This window comes from Microcaecilia unicolor, chromosome 11 (genome assembly GCF_901765095.1).
Source record: "Microcaecilia unicolor chromosome 11, aMicUni1.1, whole genome shotgun sequence".
In the NCBI taxonomy this organism is placed as follows: domain Eukaryota; kingdom Metazoa; phylum Chordata; class Amphibia; order Gymnophiona; family Siphonopidae; genus Microcaecilia; species Microcaecilia unicolor.
The window spans coordinates 169,128,627-169,150,071 of NC_044041.1; the positions used below are offsets into that span (position 1 = coordinate 169,128,627).

The 21,445-nt window shown below is 42.5% G+C and overlaps 1 protein-coding gene across 1 annotated transcript in view; it reads right to left on the reverse strand.

The window, feature by feature from the left end:
• The window catches only part of MAP3K10 (mitogen-activated protein kinase kinase kinase 10), an 88,776-nt gene that overhangs the window by 43,605 nt on the left and 23,726 nt on the right, over positions 1–21,445 (reverse strand). The window contains exons 3-4 of the mRNA XM_030219615.1: positions 7,294–7,474; positions 5,590–5,738 (exon numbers count right to left, since the gene is read on the reverse strand). Coding sequence (XP_030075475.1) covers positions 5,590–5,738; positions 7,294–7,474 — 330 coding nt within the window. The remainder of the gene's footprint in view (positions 1–5,589; positions 5,739–7,293; positions 7,475–21,445) is intronic.

A 21,445-nucleotide genomic window follows, 5' to 3' on the forward strand; every position in this document is an offset into this window, starting at 1 on the left:
ACCTCTATCATATCTCCCTTCAGCTTTCTCTTCTCCAAGTTGAAGAGCCCTAGCCTTTCCTCATAGGGAAGTCGTCCCATCCGCTTTATCATTTTTGTCGCCCTTCTCTGTATCTTTTCTAATTTCACTGTATCTTTTTTGAGAAGCAGTGATCAGAATTGCACACAGTATTCGAGATGTGGTCGCACTATGGAGTGATACAAAGGCATTATAATATTCTCATTTTTGGTTTCCATTCCTTTCCTAATAATTCCTAACATTCTACTTGCTTTCTTAGCTGCTGCTGCACACTGAGCAGAAGGTTTCAATGTATCATCAACGACGACACCTAGATCCTTTTCCTGGGTGCTGACTCCTAATGTGGAACCTTGTATCACATAGCTATAGTTTGGGTTCCTCTTTCCCACATGCATCACTTTGACTTGATCACATTAAACGTCATCTGTCATTTGGATGCCCAGTCTCATAAGGTCCTCTTGCAATTTTTCATAAACCTCTTGCGATTTAACAACTTTATGTCATCAACAAATTTAATTACCTCACTAGTTATTCCTAACTCTAGATCATTTATAAATACATTAAAAAGCAGCGGTCCTAGGGGGGAGGAGGGGGTGGGACTAGAGTATGGTAAACTGCTTTCTGTCCAATGTTCTGGGGGGTTGTAATAGTCCAGACCTCCGAGTTCTGTAGGGGAAAGGGGGGGGAGGGAATGGGGGGAGGATTGTTCAGTTGGGTTGGATCAAGGTTAATAAGATTTTATTGTTATCACCTTTTTGAGTTAGTGGCCAGTTTTGTCTGGCTTATACTATTATTATCGTTTAAGGCAGTGATTATTCCTCCTAGGGGTGGGGGGGGGGGGGGGAGAAAATTGTTATTTCTGTGCCAAATGGATTTTTGCTCTTATGTAGCATGTTCCTGATATTCAATGTATGTTATATTGAATTAGTTGGATTTGTTTAACGTGCTGGTTTATCAATAAAAATTGTTGGAAATTAAAAAGCAGCGGTCCCAGGACAGACCCCTGGGGAATCCCACTATCTACCCTTCTCCATTGAGAATACTGACCATTGAACCCTACTCTTCATTTTCTATCTTTTAACCAGTTTTTAATCCACAATAGAACACTACCTCCTATCCCATGACTTTCCAATTTGCTCAGGAGTCTTTCATGAGGTACTTTATCAAATGCCTTTTGAAAACCCAGATACATAATATCGACTGGCTCAGCTTTATCCACATGTTTATTCACCCTTCAAAGAAGTGTAGTAGATTGGTGAGGCAAGATTCTTTTACCAGATTTTTGCTTCTAATATACCTTTAAAATGTTTTACTATGTGCTTTTGCCTCCAACACAATACTAAAGATATGGTTTCATCATACATTTATACAGTTGCATAAGGCCAGTCTCAATTTGTTCCTTTCTGAATCATTCTTCACGTTTTTATTGTACACTGCTGCACTCTAAGTCAGAAATGACGTCAGAAGAAGGCGGGACACTGAGCGAAGGGAAGACTGACACGTCGGGGCGGGGGAGCGCCGCCTCCTTCTCACTAACGCTACGCTGCCGCCGGACAGAGGTAAATTTAAACAAAGGAAAAGGATCTGGGGAGAAGAGGGCGGGTAGTGTAGCGATCATTTTCGGGGGGGGCGGGGCCAACTGCAGGGGGGCGCCGGAGACCCTAGGCACGGCCCTGCCCTTACCAACATCACTGTTTGCACCTTCATAAAAATCTAATACTCCAGTAGTCCCTATGCTAAATTCATACTGGGGAATTAACCCATGTTTATCCAGTTGACCAGCAATTCTTTTGTTAACAATAAGTTTCCATAAACATCAGACTCTCTGATCTGTAGTTTCCCTGATGACCTCTCAACCCTTTGACATTATGGGGTCCTTTTACTAGGGTGCACCAAAAAATGGCCCGCGCTATTGTAGACACGTGTAACGGACATGCGCAGGTCAATTTTTCCACACGCCTGCAAAAAGGGCCTTTTTTTGGCTGAAAATGGACATGCGGCAAAATGAAGATTGGCGCGCATCCATTTTGGGCCTGAGACCTTACCACCCCCCCATTCGCTTAGCGGTAAGGTCCCACGTGTTAACCGGGTGGTAATCGTCAGTGATCATAAAAAAATGAAATTACCGCCTGGGCCACGTGGTAGCTGGGTGCTACTTCCGAATTGGAGCGTGTTGGGCACACGTAGACACCTAAGTGGCTTAGTAAAAGGGCTCCTATATCTTAAAGACCACCAATAACAACTTTAGATTCATACCAGTTTGCTTCAATTCTTCTGAACAATCACTTACACACAATGGTTCTGCAGTAATTATTACTACTACTACTATTAAACACTTCTATAGCGCTACTAGACTTATGCAGCGCTGTACAAATTAACATAAAAAGACAGTCCCTGCTCAACAGAGCTTACAATCTAAATTGGACAGATGAACAGACAGCTAGGGGTGGGGAAATTGCAGTGGTAGGGGTGATAAATGAGGGTGTTGAGTAAGAGAGTCATGGTTAGGTCTCCCTAATACCTTTTGCAATGAAGATCGAAGCAAAGAATTTATTTTTCTGGTATCACTTTATCCTCTCTGAGCATTTCTTGGTCATCTAGTGGTCCAAATTAGTCTATTACATGCTCCTTGCTTTTGAGGTACTTGGAAAAAATTCATTATTAGTTTTTGCTTCTGTTGGATAGTTTACTTCAGATTTTCTTTTGACCTGCCTTGCTAATGTTTTTCATCTAATTTGCTAGTGCTTTTTTTTTTCCTCATTGGGACTTGCTTTCAGTTTTCTAAAGGATAACATTTTGGCTTTAATAGCCTCTTTAACAACCTCATTTAATCAATCTGGCAGTTATTTGGTCTTTTTTCAACATTTTTTAAAATCTATGGAATACATTTTATCTGGGCTTCCACAATAGTATTTTTAAACAGTCTCCACACCTTATTCAGACTTTTAACCCTCTTTTAGTTTCCAACTAATCTTATTTAATCATAGTCTTCATTTCTAATATTGCTACTGTAGTATTTTATTTATTATTCTCCTTTTAGTGATCTTGTCAAATGTGATTGCATAATCACTGTTGCCAACTGGCTCCATTACTATTATCCCTTGCATGAAGTTCTGCAATCTACTGTGAGCTCTATCTAAAGTAGCACCACCCCTCCCATTGGTTTCAGGATCAGCTGCTCCATGAAACAGTCATATATGGCATCTAGAATCTTTCCCTACCTAGCATGCCCCAATGATACATTTATCAAATAAATATTGGGGGTAGTGAAATCTCCCATTATTATGTTTCAAATCTCTGTTGGCACATCATAGTCTGCTTCTCCATTCTGATCAAGAAAATAGCAGTATAACCTCCATACTCTTCTCCATCATGTACGGAATTTCTATTCTTAGAGATTCCAGGGTCCTGCAGAACTTTAATCTTAACATATTGTGCTACTCCACCACCAGTCTGATTTGTGCCATCATTTTGCCATATTTTGTACTCTAGTATGATAGTGTCCTATTGGTTATCCTCTTTCCACCACATCTTTGAGATTTATTTATTCAGTTTTGAAATCCATCTCACTTAAAAACAACTTAAAGGTTTAAAAATGTCCAAGAAAGAGTACTTGCAAAGGGGTTGTACCTGCTTTTTCTGTGGGTACTTTTTCCATGAAAATTAATATATGTAATCTTTCACAGCAGAAAAAAAGAGCACAATGGGCCTCAAGAATAGGTGTGGAGAAACAAAATTTATTAGAGGATCTAGGCTGGTACAAAGTCCGTAAGTGAAAGTAACCATGGACTCTGCACCTGCCTATGTGGTTTTAAACACTGCCCCTATATGTTGCTGTTCAGCACTGCGTATGTCTGGTAGGTCTTATACAAATGACTGACAAGAATTCAGGTAAAGATGGAACTTGTTCAATTGGAATAGGCGCCCATCTTCTCATAAAGCTCCCGATAAATCTAAAGCCCTTCTCTGTATCATGTCACATTTTGAGACGCTAGATCTCAGCCTGTGAGGAACTGAGTATTTTTAAGAATGCAACCTTGGATGCACTTGATTCAATTTCCTATTCAGAAACCTAAACATTTCCCCTCCTAGAAAGTCTTTCCTGCACCCTCCTACATACATTGGATCAAAACAGTCTGCTCCACTCTGGTACTCTCTCAAATCCTTTTTCAGTGATGTGTGAGAATCATCATCTTCCCATCACGCAGGCAACTTACTAAGCAATCCTAACATCTATCAGCAACTCAGCTATTTGCTGACCACCAAATTACCATCTATAATAGTAGTACTATTCCTCCCCTCCCCCTCCCAGGCACCATCCATCCCACCGCAAGAAACGTATTCTTGCTGACGAGGATAACACACTTCTGGAAATGGAGCTTAGCAAGCATTAATTATAGAGCTGCCAGTTTCAAGCGACTACTCTGTGCATCATGCTGACTGGAAGATCCTCAATTACCAAGAAAGACAGTCTGAGACCAAGAAAATGTGGCAGAAAGATACAGAAGTATTTCCTATCATTTTGGGTGCCACAGGCTTGATCAAAAAGAACCTCCAAAGTTGCCTATACATGTTACATCTTATGAGCGCCAAAAGTAAGCTCTGTTTGGAATGATGCAAGTTTCACGGCAAGCGTTAGCAGCAAGTTTGAGAAACTGAGATCATATTCCACATATCCTGGTTTAGGAGTGGGGTTCGTTACTGTCATGGTATGCACAAAACTAACCTATTTGGAGAAATTACCCCTAGAATCTCTTAAAGGATATATGGGGAACTGCAAAGAGAAAAACAGGGGTGAGGGTAAAGGGTCATGGACTTTGATATACCACCTTTCTGTGGTAGAACCAAAGCAGTTTACATACTCTGTCCTTACTGGGCTCACAATCTGTTTTTTGTACCTGGGGCAATGAAGGGTTAACTGACTTGCCCAGGGGTCACAAAGAAGCTGCAGTGGAAATTGAACCCAGTTCCTCAGGCCCACTGCACCAACCATTAGCTTATTCCTCCACCAGTCATTCCCAGTTTAAATGTTGGCACAGACTGTTAACAAGTTTTGGCTGGGAATAGGGTTTTGGTATTCGGGAAGTCATTAACCCTTTTTTGAAGGTTAGGGATTCTCTTTTTAATAGGAACCCATGTCTCCAGCAATAACAACTGGGAATATGTAGGTGGAGGAGTCTGGAAACTTCTGTGTAAAAGAAAAATAGCAGACATTTGAGCAATTTCCCTGTCCAAAACAAAGTTCGGCACAATTTTATTTTTTAATCAGAGGATAACATAATAGAGAAGCAAGACAGGCCCTATAGGTATAGTGTAGCCCTATAGAAAGCCTGTCACTTAATCTTAGGAGGCCTCTGAGACTATGGGAAGTATGCACAGAATAGCCACTCTTGCAGTTTGTTTCTATCATTTGTAGTTACATTTTTCCTTATTTATCACAGAAGGTCTATGGAGCTCTGTGCATTTCCGGTTCCGACGTTACATAATGTTGCGGCCCGCTACGGGTAGTACCAATGTTTATGTGGCCCTCTGTGTATAAATCAGGAAATAATTTTAAAGACCATCTCTTACCTTCTAAGATTCTGGCAAAGGACTCAGGGCAGGTGGATGGGATGGGAAGAGTTAATTTATTCATCGCAACCCCATAGGCTATGGCTAGGGCATCAATCTCTCGATATGGCACTTCTCCGGTTAGTAACTCCCATAACAGGACACCAAAGCTGCAACACAACACATAAGACAAGTCAAAATTATTTGTTTATAATCAGTCATATGTATTCCACACTGTTCTAAGTGGATTATTTTCTTTTCCTGATATTATACTAAAATAACAAACGTTCACAAATAAATTCATAAAACAAATAACAGCATCACATACAGTCATGTTCAGTTGCAGTCATGCTAGAAGGCATTGTGGTACATCTACTACAGGCACTAATAGGACCAAAAACACCAGCAACATCTACATCAGCATCAACAGTATCACCACCATTAGAGACCATCAACATTACTACCATCAATAGATCCATCCGTACCAAAAATATAAACATTTACTACGAACAGCAATACCACTGATTGATTTATTGCTCTTCTATACTGCTTTGGTTGTGGCTTAAGGACAAAGTCAACAGCACGATTGACATTAACACTAGCGCTTGCACTGGCACCAACAAGGATACTACAATTGTTAGAGACTATCAGAACTACAATGTCAAACACTCCACCATCAATAGCATTACCACTATTAGAAGCCATCAATATTACTACCACACATAACACCACATCATCATTAATCATCACTAGACGTCACCAGCATCACTAGACATTATCAACACTAAATAAGACAACATCAGCACTGTTACCACCAACACACCAAGAATATTAACAGTGCCATCAAACAGCAGCAATATCAGCATCCACAGCGCCACCATAATTGCAGACTAATCGCACCATCACCACTAAATATCACTATTATTACTATCAGAGCCAGCGGAACCATTAAACTGTCAATGCTCACTGCAAAACCACCACCAACAGAAGTACAATCACTGGAATATATCTGTACTAATACCACCAACAGTGCCACCATCAACAAGAAGGTCTGCAGTAATATCATCGCCAACAAAACATTTCCAACATTAATACTGTCAATACCATCTACAACATCATCAACCTTAGAGGAGAGTACCAACCCCATCAACACAGACAAGCAGCAGCATCAAACCACCATTTCCCACAATATTAGCATCGAGATCTATGCCACCACCAGCAATTACTACACCTATCAGTAACTCCACCATTATTAATAAAAGCATCATCTTCCAAAATTACCAGTAGTACCAGCAACACCAACTATAGCATTGCTGTTGTCAACACAAACAACAGCACTAACAACTATACAAGTACTCCCTCCCCCCCTCAATATTCAGCCTGGAACTAAATGAATAGTGCTGTAATCTTAAATGCTAATATTTTACGATACTATCCACTTAAGTGCTGCTGAATATTATGGTTGGTTGGCCAATTGTTTTGAATATTGGGCTCACAACAGTAGCATCCGCACTGCGAACATCAAGATCATCAGCACAACTACAGAATCACCACAATATGTACCATAATCAATAGTATGACCACAACTGTCAATACCACCATCTTTAATATCATCATCATCACTATCAACAACATAAACACCATAATCAAAACTAATAGCACTATCTTCGACATCAACAAAAGTCCTACCATCTCCACTAGCTTCACCTTCCTTCCCGCTCTTACCTCCAGACGTCACTGCTCTTTGAGAAGAGAGACAGTTTGATAACTTCTGGCGCCATCCAGGCATAGGTGCCTGCCGCACTCATTTTGGTGGTCTTATGCCACTCTCGTGCTAGGCCAAAATCAGTAATCTTCAGGGTCTTGCTGGAAAGGTCATCATTCTCTATCTTCTCAAGTATGAGAACTGGAAGAAAAAAAAACATTGGCAACACCCCAATGAAAGCCGTCATTTAACTGCTGTTGTTCAGTTGAGGACTTGTTTTCCTTCTCTTCTCAGGTCTCTTTCTCTCTAGAACAGGGGTTCTTAACCAAGGCCTTGGGACACAACAAGCCAGTCTGGTTTTCAAGATATCCACAATGAATATGTACGAGTTAGATTTGCAGGCACTACCTCCATTGTATGCAGATCTCCTCATGCTTATTCATTGTAGGTAGCCTGAAAACCTGACTGGCTGAGTGTGTCCCAAGGACTGGGTTGAGAACCCCTGTCCTAGATAGGTAGATGCCACACTGGGATTTTGGTGCCCTTTATCACCAGTGCCCTGAGGCAGTACCTCATCTGGTCCAGCGGGGGGGGGGGGGACTTGAGAAAGAGTGGTAAATACTAGATCACAGACGGGGGAGGGGGGAGGAGACTGGAAGGAGAGATACCAGATTGCAGGTGGGGGGGGGGGGGGGGGTGCCAGACAAAAAATTGGCTTAGGGTGCCACAGTTCTTTGAGTCACCCTGATAAAATTGACATCTGATATGCATGTAAAGATCCATGTGTACAACCTATATAGTATAACTTCACCCAAATTGTGCAGCGATGTTCCCATGGGAGATGTTAGAGAGGAATTTGCATTTATGTACATATTTTATCACGAGGCCTTGTGAAGGCCTACTTCACCCAATACCCTGAGTTCCAATCCTACGCTGGGATTTCTACCAGGCAGCCAGCCTCTGGTCAACTGAGCCATCCATCCACTTTTGGTCAGTAAATGAGTACCCAGTCTTAGCCAGGAGGGGGTAATAATGACTGGGGAAGGCAAGGCAAGCCATCTCACCAAAAAAAAAAATCATACAAGTGCAAGCCATGTAAATAAACTCAGGAAACATTTATGTGGAGAACAGCTGGTATAAATATTTGTGTATAAATTCCCTGGGGTAAATTTCAAAATGGAAGTATGTGCACAATTTTGTTAAGAAAATTTGCATAGGGAAAAATATGTGTCCATTAGTTACATATATGCTTAGTTATAAAATTATCCCCTTAATCCAGGGTTTCTCAACCCAGTCCCCGGGACACACCCAGCTAGTCAAGCTCTCAGGATATCCACAATGAATATGTTATGAGATAAATTTGCATGTACTACCTCCACTGTATGCAAATCTATCTCATGTATATTCATTGTAGATATCCTGAAAGCTTGACTGGCTGGGTGTGTCCCAAGGGCTGGGTTGAGAACCCCTGCTCTAGGAGTTTGAAGGTAGACTAGATTGGAAAGTAGGCTAGATTGAGTTTTTGGTGCCCTTTATCACTTGCACCCCGAGCCAGTGCCTCACCTAGTCCATAGGTTGAACTGGCCCAGAATTTTATAATACAGTAAACACCTATTCCTCTGCTTAACTGCTTTACTTGCAGAAATGGCTGTTACAATTGATTGTTAAAGAAACCCAAAAACAGGGAATAAAAAAAAACCTGGTGAATCTCTGACTAAATCAAAACACTAGCATAGCATCAACTCAAAGTAAGAATACAATAAATATTTAAACAAGTTCCCAAAAACTACTGTGCAAATAAACTTATCTTTCACAAAATATCCCCACAGACAATCTTCAAAGCTGGCAATTTTTAAAGACGTGATTCAATGAGGTAACGAAGTTCAGCACAGTTCCAGGAAAAGCAGAAAAACTGAGTTAATAAGCAAAAGGAATTTGTTGAGCTTACTGTTAAAATGGATCTCCATGGAAGAAAGTTCTAGTGCATAATTAACCTGAAAAATCTGTAACCTCACAGAATACAGGGATTGCCAGGGACAGTGCGACATGGAGGAGTTAAAGGCAAGTGTTCCAAGATGTTTATTTCCTACAGTGAGCTAGCTGTTAACTGTTAGCATGTATTCATTGCCACATTAACACAGCATCTTAGCAGTTAACGCAGTCAGCTAAGATAAAATGGGACTGCGCCTTACAGTTAAATATGGAGGATGTTATAGTGCAGTAAGGTCAACTCGATAGATGTTGCTAATGAACTATATTATGTGCAACGCAGTTAGGGGAGAATTTTAAATATTGGTGATTAAATTTGCATGTGCAACTTAATCGATTAACAAGCCAATCGGTGTCTAATTAACATAGTAATATAGTAGATGACGGCAGAAAAAGACCTGCACGGTCCATCCAGTCTGCCCAACAAGATAAACTCACATGTGCCATTTTTTGTGTATACCTTACCTTGATTTGTACCTGTCTTTTCAGGGTACAATGTTAGCCAATAACAAGTAATTACCGGCACTAATTAGAATTTATGCGTGCAAGTTTCTAAGCATATTCTATAAAGTGGTGCAATTAAATTCTAATGCATGGATCTCAAAAGGGGGCTTGGTCATGGGAGGGGCATGGGCGGGTTGTGGGCGTTCCTCACAATAACTAACACCGTTACAGAATATGTCCAATCCACACCTAAATTAGGTATGGGAATTTAAGCAGGTTTTAGTTGGCATACATGGCCACGCCTAAATTTTAGTCATGGAAATGATGTTATATGTGTTCTATAAACCATGCCTAAATTAAGCAAGGTTTATAGAATAGTTCTAAGCATGGTTTTTTTTCTGTGCTGATTTTTTCAGTGCCATATATAGAATTCCCCACTTAATGTACAATAAATAACTTTTTTCCACATTAAGGACTGGATTCTATATATGGCGCCTGAAGAATCGGCACCAAAAATATTTCTGCCTCGGCGTATTCTGTAAACTGTGCCTAGATTTAGGCATGGTTTATAGAATACGCATAGCTGGTTTATAGAATACACCTAGTGGCCATGCCTGCACTTAACTCTAGGCTTGTCCACTTACACCAGGTAAAACTTGGTGTAAATACCAGCCCCTAAGTTAGTTGCGGACCAGATATATTCTACAACCGTGCGCATAGATTTTCAGAACACCCACAGTCCGCCCATTCCACATCCATGGCCACGTTTCCTTGTTGGCAACGCACATTAGAATTTACGTGAACCATTTTACAGAATACATTTAGCAAGTTGTGCATGTAAATTCTAATTAATGTCAATTAGTGTCAATAATTGCTTATTGGTGCTGATTGGCTTGTTAAGTAATTAAATTGCAGGTGTAGTTGCTGCCCCCCTCCCACACACTACAGACCCCTAAGCTAAAGTGGGCCCTCCCCAGTCCTACTTTGAAGGACCCTGGTGGTCTAGTGGCTTCTTCGGGGGCAGGAAAGAACCCCACTCTTTCTTGCCCACTATTGCTACTGTGCCTGGCGCTGCCATAATGCAGAAAGTCTTGGAAGCCATTTTATAAACACGGCGGCACTGCCAGGCAGAGTAGCAGCAGCGGGCAGGAAAGAGTGGAATTCTTTCCTGTCCCTGTACAGACCACTAGACCATCAGGGACAGGGAGGGCCCGCTGAGGGAGTTGTAATGTGTGGTGGCAGCAGGCCACCGGGCAGAGCCTCCAGGCCCCCTGGCTGCCTGAATGGTCAGTCCGCCCCTGGGGTTAAGTGACTTGCCCAAGGACAAAAGGAGCTGCAGTGGGATTTGAACCCTGGCTTCCCTGGTTTTCAGTCCACTGCTCTCAACATTAGGCTCTTCGTCCACTCCAAGGGCTAGATTCAATAAAGTTAGATGACGGGATGATCACACTAAGCTAGGGTGCTCTGTGTGGAGTATTCTTTCTAGAATACTAGCTTAATATGCATTTCGCATCTAACTTTGGACATGAGCATTTACGCCTGCCCGAGGCTAGCATGCCCAACTGATGGCAGTTAGGGGTGCAAATCCAGGTATTCTGAAACGTCATGCCTAAATTATGGGAATGCCTCTGATCTGCCCGTGGCCACACCCTCTTTTGAGTTGCATGCTATGAAATTTAGGCATGCATTTTATAGAATAGGGCATAAGAACATAAGAGTAGCCATACTGGGTCAGACCAATGGTCCATCTAGCCCAGTATTCTGCTTCCAACAGTGGCCAAGCCAGGTCAGAAGTACCTGACAGAAACCCAATTAGTAGCAACATTCCATGCTACCAATCCCAGGGCAAGCAGTGGCTTCCCCCATATCCATCTCAATAACAGACTATGGACTTTTCCTTCAGGAACTTGTCCAAATCTTTTTTAAACCTGGATACACTAACCCTTTGTTACTACATCCTCCGGCAACGAGTTCCAGAGCTTAACTATTCTTTGAGTGATAAAAATATTTCCTCCTATTTGTTTTAAAAGTATTTCCATGTAATTTCATTGAGTGTCCCCCCGTCTTTGTACTTTTAGAATGAGTAAAAAATGGATTCACCTCCACCCGCTCCACACCACTCAGGATAGGGCAGATCTGCACGTAACTCCAGTAACAGAATGTTAGTACTTCATTGACTAATTAGTTTACGCACAGATCTGGGATCTGCACCCAAATTTGGGTGACCTTTACAAAATCTGGGGACAAGTCAACAATTTATAAGCACCGAAGAACAAAAGTCCCGCCTAGAGTTCCTGCATGCCTTTGGAGAATTTGGTCCAACAAGCCTCTGCAATGTCTCTGGTTTCAGTTACTCTCCTACGTTGCACGGATAAGTCTCCAGACACCAGTGCTGAATACCACAGTCTCTGGATATATTCCAGCTGCGCCTCTGGACCACATCAGGGTGATCTGTAAGGATTTTCAGCAGCCTTGTCCAGAAAATGATGATGAAAATCCGGGTATGGCCCTGGTTAGCGCTTCACAGCCATGTAGCATTTGCGGCTATCTGATCAGTAGCTTTGAATAGTGGGTTCTTTGAAGGTACAAAATCAGCACTTACTGGTGTTTTCAGGCTGGCCGCCTTGTCTGGCACAATTAAATACGTACATTTGTGTCATTTAGGAGTTATCAGCACTGAAAAGGCACACAAGGATACAAGAAAAGCCAGGGGAGGGGTACGAGTATTAGTGGATATGGTATTTTTTTTCAGTGTTTCTCCAATAAATACTGCCTTTAAATTTTTGCACCAGGAGTGTTTAATTAGTATTTATAAGTTAACACCTACAATCAAAATCCTAACGATAGGTGCAGAATACGCAGGAACAGAGTTAAACTTTAATGTGAAAAACAAATAGCAGGTACTGGGATAACAGGCTATTTCTAGGAAGCTGGGGTTGGCTTGCAACATACTTCATGTGACAGAGAGAGTGTGTTAAGGGCATAGTTACCCTGACAAAGTGCAGTAAACAGATAGACCAGGTTTTGTCTAGCGAAACAGGAGGAACCAACAGGTACTAGCAATGCACCATTAACACTTATGCAAATGAACCTCCAAAAATACAGTACTAGAGTGCACCAAATCCAGAACACTTCCAACTGTACTATAGTGTACCAAAACCAGAACACTCCCAAAATACAGCACTACAGTGCACCAAATCCAGAACACTTCCAAAATATTGCACTACAGTGGACCAAATCCAGAATAGTCCCAAAATACAGCACTACAGTGCACCAAATCTAGAGCAGTTCCAACTACAGCACTACAGTGCACCAAATCCAGAGCAGTCCCAAAATACAGCACTACAGTGCACCAAAATCCAGAGCGGTCCCAAAATATAGCACTACAGTGCACCAAAATCCAGAGTGGTCCCAAACTACAGCACTACAGTACACCAAATCTAGAGCAGTTCCAAACTACAGCACTACAGTGCACCAAATCCAGAACAGCCCCAAACTACAGCACTACAGTGCGCCAAATCCAGAGCAGTCCCAAAATACAGCACTACAGTGCACCAAATCCAGAACTGCCCCAAAATACAGCACTACAGTGCACCAAATCCAGAACAGTCCCAATACAGTGCACCAAATCCACAGCAGTTCTAAAATACAGCACTACAGTGCACCAAATCCAGAACAGTCCCAATACAGTGCACCAAATCCAGAACAGTCCCAAAATACAGCACTACAGTGCACCAAATCCAGAACAATCCCAAAATACAGCACTACAGAAGGAGTGGCCTAGTGGTTAGGGTGGTGGACTTTGGTCCTGGGGAACTAAGGAACTGAGTTCGATTCCCATTTCAGGCACAGGCAGCTCCTTGTGACTCTGGGCAAGTCACTTAACCCTCCATTGCCCCATGTAAGCCGCATTGAGCCTGCCATGAGTGGGAAAGCACGGGGTACAAATGTAAAAAAAAAAAATACAGCACTACAGTGCACCAAATCCAGAACAGCCCCAAACTACAGCACTACAGTGCACCAAATCCAGAGCAGTCCCAAAATGCAGTACTACAGTGCGCCAAATCCAGAACAATCCCAAAATACAGCACTATAGCGCACCAAAATCTAGAGCAGTCCCAAAATACAGCACTACAGTACACTTAATCCAGCCCAAAATACAGCACTACAGCACACCAAATCCAGAGAACTCCCAAAATACAGCACTACAGTGCACCAAATCCAGAGCAGTTCCAAAATACAGCACTACAGTGCAACAAATCCAAAGCAGTTCCAAAATACAGAGGCGGGCTGCAGACACAGAACTTTGGCTGATGGGGATTGGGGACCCCGCCAGCACAGGTACTCGACGGTGATGGCGACGCCGGGGGAGGGGTCCAGGGCCAAATCTGAGGGGCCCAGCCCCCCCAGGCCCCACGTAGCTACGCCACTGCTTCACTGGCTTCCTATCCGTTTCCGCATACAGTTCAAACTCCTCTTATTGACCTACTAGTAAAAAAGGCCCGTTTCCGAAACCAATGAAACGGGCGCTAGCATGTGGCTTTTCTTTTTGTGTGTGTATGTGTCACAGAGTTATTGTGTGTGTGTGTGTGTGTGAGGGTGGGGTGTGTGTGCAGGTTGATGTATGTCTTTTTTTTTGTTTGTTTTTTGCTTGGGGGGTTGGGGGATGTGCTGTGCTGGCAAAGTGGGATGGATTGGTGTGTGGCTTTGAGGGTGTGTTTCTGTTGTATTGTGTGTGTGTGTGTGTGTGTGTGTGGTTTTGTCTGTCAAGGAGGTTTGTGGAGGGGGGGGTCTTTCTGTTGGTGAAATGTAAATGTGGTTGTAGGGGGGTCAGCACCAAAATCCAGAGCAGTCCCAAAATACAGCACTACAGTACACTTAATCCAGCCCAAAATACAGCACTACAGCACACCAAATCCAGAGAACTCCCAAAATACAGCACTACAGTGCACCAAATCCAGAGCAGTCCCAAAATGCAGTACTACAGTGCGCCAAATCCAGAACAATCCCAAAATACAGCACTATAGCGCACCAAAATCCAGAGCAGTCCCAAAATACAGCACTACAGTACACTTAATCCAGCCCAAAATACAGCACTACAGCACACCAAATCCAGAGAACTCCCAAAATACAGCACTACAGTGCACCAAATCCAGAGCAGTTCCAAAATACAGCACTACAGTGCAACAAATCCAAAGCAGTCCCAAAATACAGCACTACAGTACACTTAATCCAGCCCAAAATACAGCACTACAGCACACCAAATCCAGAGAACTCCCAAAATACAGCACTACAGTGCACCAAATCCAGAGCAGTTCCAAAATACAGCACTACAGTGCAACAAATCCAAAGCAGTTCCAAAATACAGCACTACACTGTAACAAATCCCTAACAGTCCCAAAGTACAACATTAAACTGCACAATCAAAACAGTCTGATAAGAATAATGTTCTACACTCTACTATCCAGAGCACTCTGAGAGAATAATGATCTAACCATATCAAATAAGGAAGAAGGAAGTGGGAAATGGATTATGGCTCTTCAAAATCAGACAAAAGGACACCCAAGTATTAAATGAACTCTATTGATAATAGCTTACAAACTCAGAACAGCACCATGTGTTGGCCAAATGTGCTTGTCTCAGGTGTCTATGGGTGACAGATATATGCAAATCAGTTATAACATGAACTGATACAATGTATATAACATGGATACAACAATTTGTGCTTCCCACAATGTATATATACAATATACTGCTAATATAAGATAAGATAAAAATGATAAATGTTGAGATACAAAATGTATTGAATTCATAAAATAATACAGTTGTACACAGGCAAAAATTACATAAAAACAAAAGCACAAAGGATAAAAAAAATGATACAAAATGTAAACTGGACAAAGAGAATGAATATATACATCCAATAAGTTAAAATAAAATGCAAATATATATTGAAAATAAAATTAAAAACATATGCTGAAAAGGAGCATATATAGAATACAATAATAGATCTAAATAGTGAATTAAATGCACAAATAAAAAAGTAAGAAGAATAGTGAAGATAATATTATGAATATTAAAAGTGACGACCAAATTAGTAAGTAAAAGGACATGTACTAACCTAGTACTAAAAATTGTTTTATACAACTTGGATATTGATTATTTGCCACCAGGGGCTTTGAAGTACTGGTCTAATCAAGCAAGGATAGATACATTTTAAAATATGTATCTCAAAACCAAACCATAATCAAACATATAAACGGCGAGTGACCGTACTCACTCGCAAATGCGCAGTAGAGACTTCCCTGTCTGTCCCGCCCCCGCGTCAATACGTGATGACGGGGGGGCGGGACAGAGAGGGAAACTGCGTGAAGGGGAGGGAACCGTCGAGGTCGCCACTGCTACCCCCCCCCCGAGGTCGCCGCCACTGGTACCCCCCCCCCCGGAGTCACCGCTGCCGCCACCCCTCCACCCGGCCCGTCTCTTCGCTAATCAACTTACATCTCCGCAGCAGGCAGAGATCAGCTGAGCTGCCGTCGGGCCTTCCTTCCCTGCCTGTGTCCCGCCCTCGCTGATGTTACGTCACACGAGGGCGGGACACAGGCAGAGAAGGAAGGCCGACGGGAGCTCAGCTGATCTCTGCCTGCTGCGGAGATGTAAGTTGAATAGCGAAGAGACGGGCCGGGTGGAGGGGCGGCGGGGGCAGCGAACTCGGGGGGAGGGGGGGCGGCGACCCACCAGCCCGTTTTAACGGGCTCAACGGCTAGTAAAATATAAAGTGCAATCAGGCGGACAAACAGTGCTAAACATATACTGCGGGAGGTTTAACAGTAACAGCATGTGCTTGAACGGAAACTGAAAAAAGATGAACTGACAAAAGAATCAACTAAGTGAAAGCAAAGGGAACCCAATGTCAAGCTCAATAGATCTACGGCGATCTTCTCAATATTTCAGCATTCGTTCATAGTGTACACACTCTGTATTTTAATGACTAGGAAAGCACTATGATCAATAGTTTGTTTATACATTCTTTTTTTCTGTTTTTTTTATTCATTAGTGCCATACGTTGTCTAATCGGCAGTTCTACATCACGCATGCTCCAACGTCTGGCGCCATTTTCAGGCTTTTTAAGTTACAGACCGTTCACTGCCTGAATAATTTGTTTCTTACCAACACGTTGTCGATAACGTATTTCTTGAGCGGAGTGGAGCGGCCTAGTGGCTACAGCAATGGCCTAGTGGTTACAGCCACTGGTCTTGACATCCAGCGGTGGCTGCTTCAAATCCCACTGCTGCTCCTTGTGATCTTGGTCAAGTCACTTAACCCTTCATTGCCTCAGGTACAAACTTAGATTGTGAGCCCTCCAGGGACAGAAAATATCCAGTGTACTTGAATGTAACTCACCTTGAGCTACTACTGGAAAAGGTGTGAGCAAAATCTAAATAAATAAATAAATATTTGACATTCTACATGGAATGTTGGTACTATTTGAGATTCTGTTGCTACTATTTGAAATTCTACATGGAATGTTGCTATTCCACTAGCAACATTCCATGTAGAAGCCTGCCCTTGCAGATCAGCAACGCGGCCGCACAGGCTTCTGTTTCTGTGAATCTGATGTCCTACACGCACGTGCAGGATGTCAGACTCGCAGAAACAGAAGCCTGCGCAGCCGCGTTGCTGATCTGAAAGGCCAGGCTTCTACATGGAATGTTGCTGGTGGAGGAGTAGCCTAGTGGTTAGTGCAGTGGAACATGGAATGTTGCTACTATTTGAGATTCTACTCGGAATGTTGCTAGTGGAGGAGTGGCCTAGTGGTTACAGGCACTGGTCTTGACATCCAGCGGTGGCTGCTTCAAAACCTACTGCTGCTCCTTGAGATCTTGGGCAAGTCACTTAACCCTCCATTGCCTCAGGTACAAACTTAGGGGCCTCTTTACTAAGGCGCACAGGCTCCTACATGCGTCCAATGCACATCGAATTGGCACTACCACCCAGCTGCCCCGGGTGGTAATTCCATTTTTGGCACATGACCAAAACACGTGGCACTTATCCAGTGGTAATCCGCAGTTTACGTGTGTTGAATCTTACCACCTGGTTAGCGTGTGAGACCTTACCACTAAGTCAATGGGTGGTGGTAAGGTCTCAGGCCGAAAATGGTTTTAATTTTGCTGCACGTCCATTTTCTGGCACAAAAAAAAAAGCACCTTTTTTCTAGGCATGCTGAGAAAATGGACCAGCATGTGTCCAAAACATGCGCCTACACCAGTGCAGGCCACTTTTAGGTGTGCCTTAGTAAAAGAGCCCCTTAGATTGTGAGCCCTCCAGGGACAGGACAATATCCAGTGCACCTGAATGTAACTCACCTTGAGCTACCACTGAAAAGGTGTGAGCAAAACCCAAATAAAATAATTAGAAGGCCTTTAGGTATGTTTACCTGCTTTGGTTGTCATTTTCACCCAATACTGCTCTGGCCTTTCCTTCTATTTCCTCGCATGTCTTTTGTTTATTTTTACATAAGGGAAAAGCAGCCTATACGAAAGTTTCTTATACACACGTTTGTCGAATTGCAGCTTTTATCTGTTCATCGGTCACTCATCTCTCTGCTTTGATGAGTACCTCTTTTTACAGTTACTCAGTACTTTCTGTTTCTTTCAGTATTGACATTGGGTTCCCTTTGCTTTCTCTTAGGCAATTCTTTGTGTCAGTTCATCTTTTTTCAGTATCCGTTCAAGCACATGCTGCTACTGTTAAACCTCCCGCTGTATATGTTTAGCTTACACCAGACTGTTTGTCTGCTTGATTGCACTTTATATTTTATTATGGCCTTGTTTCGAGATATACATTTTAAAATTTATCTGTCCTTGCTTGTTTAGACCAGTACTTCAAAGCCCCTGGTGTTGAATGATCAATATCCAAGTTGTATACGGTACCCTTTACTACTAGGTTAGTACGTGTCCTTTTCACTTACTACTTTAGTCGTCACTTTTAACACTCATAATATTATCTTCACTATTGTTCTTACTCGTACTTGTACATTTAATTCACCATTTAGATCTATTATTATAGTCTATATATGCAGGGCTGGCCCTAGGGTTTCTAGCGCCCTCCTGCAGTCTATTAGTCGGCGCCCCTACCCATCCAGAGGCGGGATCACTATGGCTCCGCCCCCACAGTAGACACACCCCTTTTACCAGCCATGGCATCATTGAAAATATTACACCAGTATAGAAGAAAAATAACTTAGCACACAGACCAGGAATTAGGAGAACAGACAGTCTTGCCAACTCTGAAAAACAATGTGTTATCAAAATTTCAGAATCTAACAAACAGATCCCTATTCAGACACTTGGCCTTGCAGTCACACATGTAGAGCACTTCAAATTCTTCAAAAATTAACCTGAAATCCTAAGAAGTTAGACTCTGCATGCAGCATAATAGCCTTCCCATCGAGCACAGCTTAGGATCTAACTAGGACAGACTTAATCAGCATAAACTAACATATTCTACAATCTGAGTTGGACAGACTAACAGGAGTTACTGAAGTGGGAATGAGAGATAGGTGATGGTTAGGAATTGAAAGCAGGCATCTAGCCCTCCTGTCCTGTGAGTTGCTGTGTTGGGGGTGGGGGTGGAAAAGGATGGGTCAGGTGTAGCACTAAACAGCAGTCTCTGACAAAACAAGGGTCCAGGCTCTGCTGTGCTGTCTCTGTCTGAGCCCTCTCTGGGCAGAGGACAGAGGTTAGCTGAGCTCCCACAAGTTATTTCAGAGCCAGATTCAGTTGGAGCAGTGACGTCCTCTGACAAACACAAGGAGGATATTTCTCTGCTTGGGAGGGGGGAGGGGACCGGACAGAGATCTGACAGCTTTGGAGCTAGACTGAGATGAACAGCAGAGATTAGATTGAAAAACAAAAGCCTCAGCAGAGCTGGATTGCTTGCAAAGTAAGTGACGCCCCTGAAAGGCAAGCGCCCTCCTGCACTGCATAGCCTGCTTACTGCGTTTGACCGGCCCTGTATATATGCCCCTTTCCAGCATATGTTTTTAATTTTATTGTTGATATACATTTGCATCTTATTTTTACTTATTGGATGTATATATTCGTTCTCTTTGTCCAGTTTACATGTTGTACCATTTTTTTTTATCTTTTGTGCTTTTGTTTTTATGTACTTTTCGCCCATGTACAATTGTATTACTTTTATGAATTCAATACATTTTGTATCCCTTCATTTAACATTTTTATCATTTTTTTCTTATATTAGCAGCATATTGTATATATACATTGTGAGAAGCACAAATTGCTGTATCCATGTATCAGTTCATGTTATATCTGATTTGTATGTATCTGTCATCCACCAACTCCTGAGACAGGCACATACTCGGTGCTCTGTCGAGTCTATAAGCTACTATCAATAAAGAGAGTTCATTTAATACTTGAGTGTCCTTTTGTCTGATTTCGAAGAGCCATAATCCATTTCCCACTTCCTTCTTCCTTTCGTGCTGTACAGTGGGATACTGGTGTTCCTCCACTTTTATGGATCCTGTTCTTGTCTAACCATATCACATCCAGTGAGCTCTCAGAGAATAACGTTCTACATTGTATCACATCCAGAGCGTTCCAAAGGAATCCTACACTAAAGTCTGAGCCACAAGTTCCTTCAGCCTTTCCAGGTTCGATTCTGCCACTAGAATTGGAAAACCTGGTAGCAAAATGTATGAAATTCTGTGACATATCTGCATAAATTCATTTACATATTTGTATATTAAATTATATAAATGCTTATTAAAAACAAACCAACTAATATTCAGCCCATGGCACTCAGAGGCCCTTTCACTAAGCCACGTAGGCGCCTATGCGCGCCCAAGTGCATCAATTTTGAGTTACTGCCAAGCTACCATGTGCCCCTTGCGGTAATTTCATTTTTGACACACATCCGCTAGGCACACCGGAAAATATTTTTATTTTCTGGCGCCCGGGCGGTAATCGGCGTTTTACGCATGTAGGCCATTACCGCCCAGTTACTGTGTGAGACCTTACCACTAGGTCAATGGCTGGCGGCAAGGTCTCAGACCCAAAATGGACGCGCGGCAATTTTCATTTTGGCACACATCCATTTTCAGCAAAAATTTCTAAAAAGGCTTTTTACAGGTGCGCTGAAAAATGATTCTGCGTGTGCCCAAAACACGTGTCTACACTACTGCAGGCCATTTTTCAGCACGCCTTAGTAAAAGGGCCGTCAGTGTTATTTTGAACACTGGCCACCATGGATATTTCTAGGCCCTGATATTCAGCCCTGGCCTCTATCCAGAATCTGGTTCCCGTTCTTTGGCAGCAACTGGAAGTTATCTAGGTATTGCTAAGATTCGGTGGAGGTACTCGGATAGTGGCAAAATGTCCGTGGTTCTTGGATAACTTTTGGCTCTGTCTTTTCTCCACCCCTTGACTGTCCTGGCACTACTTGAATAGTGCTGAGGTAGTCTGACCAGGTATTCAGCCTAGTGCCACTAAGTGCCAGGAGCTGGTCAGTGGTAGAGCCACTCCCAGCCAATTAACTCTCACTTAATACTGACTTCCAAGTCACTTTCTGATATTTTTGTTTGTCCACTTAATTTATTTGGTTCTTTTTTTTTTTTTAGGTGGAAGGAATTTTTATTGATTGGGGAGCATGCCAGGTGCCCTTGACCTGGATTGGCCACTGTCGGTGACAGGATGCTGGGCTAGATGGACCTTTGGTCTT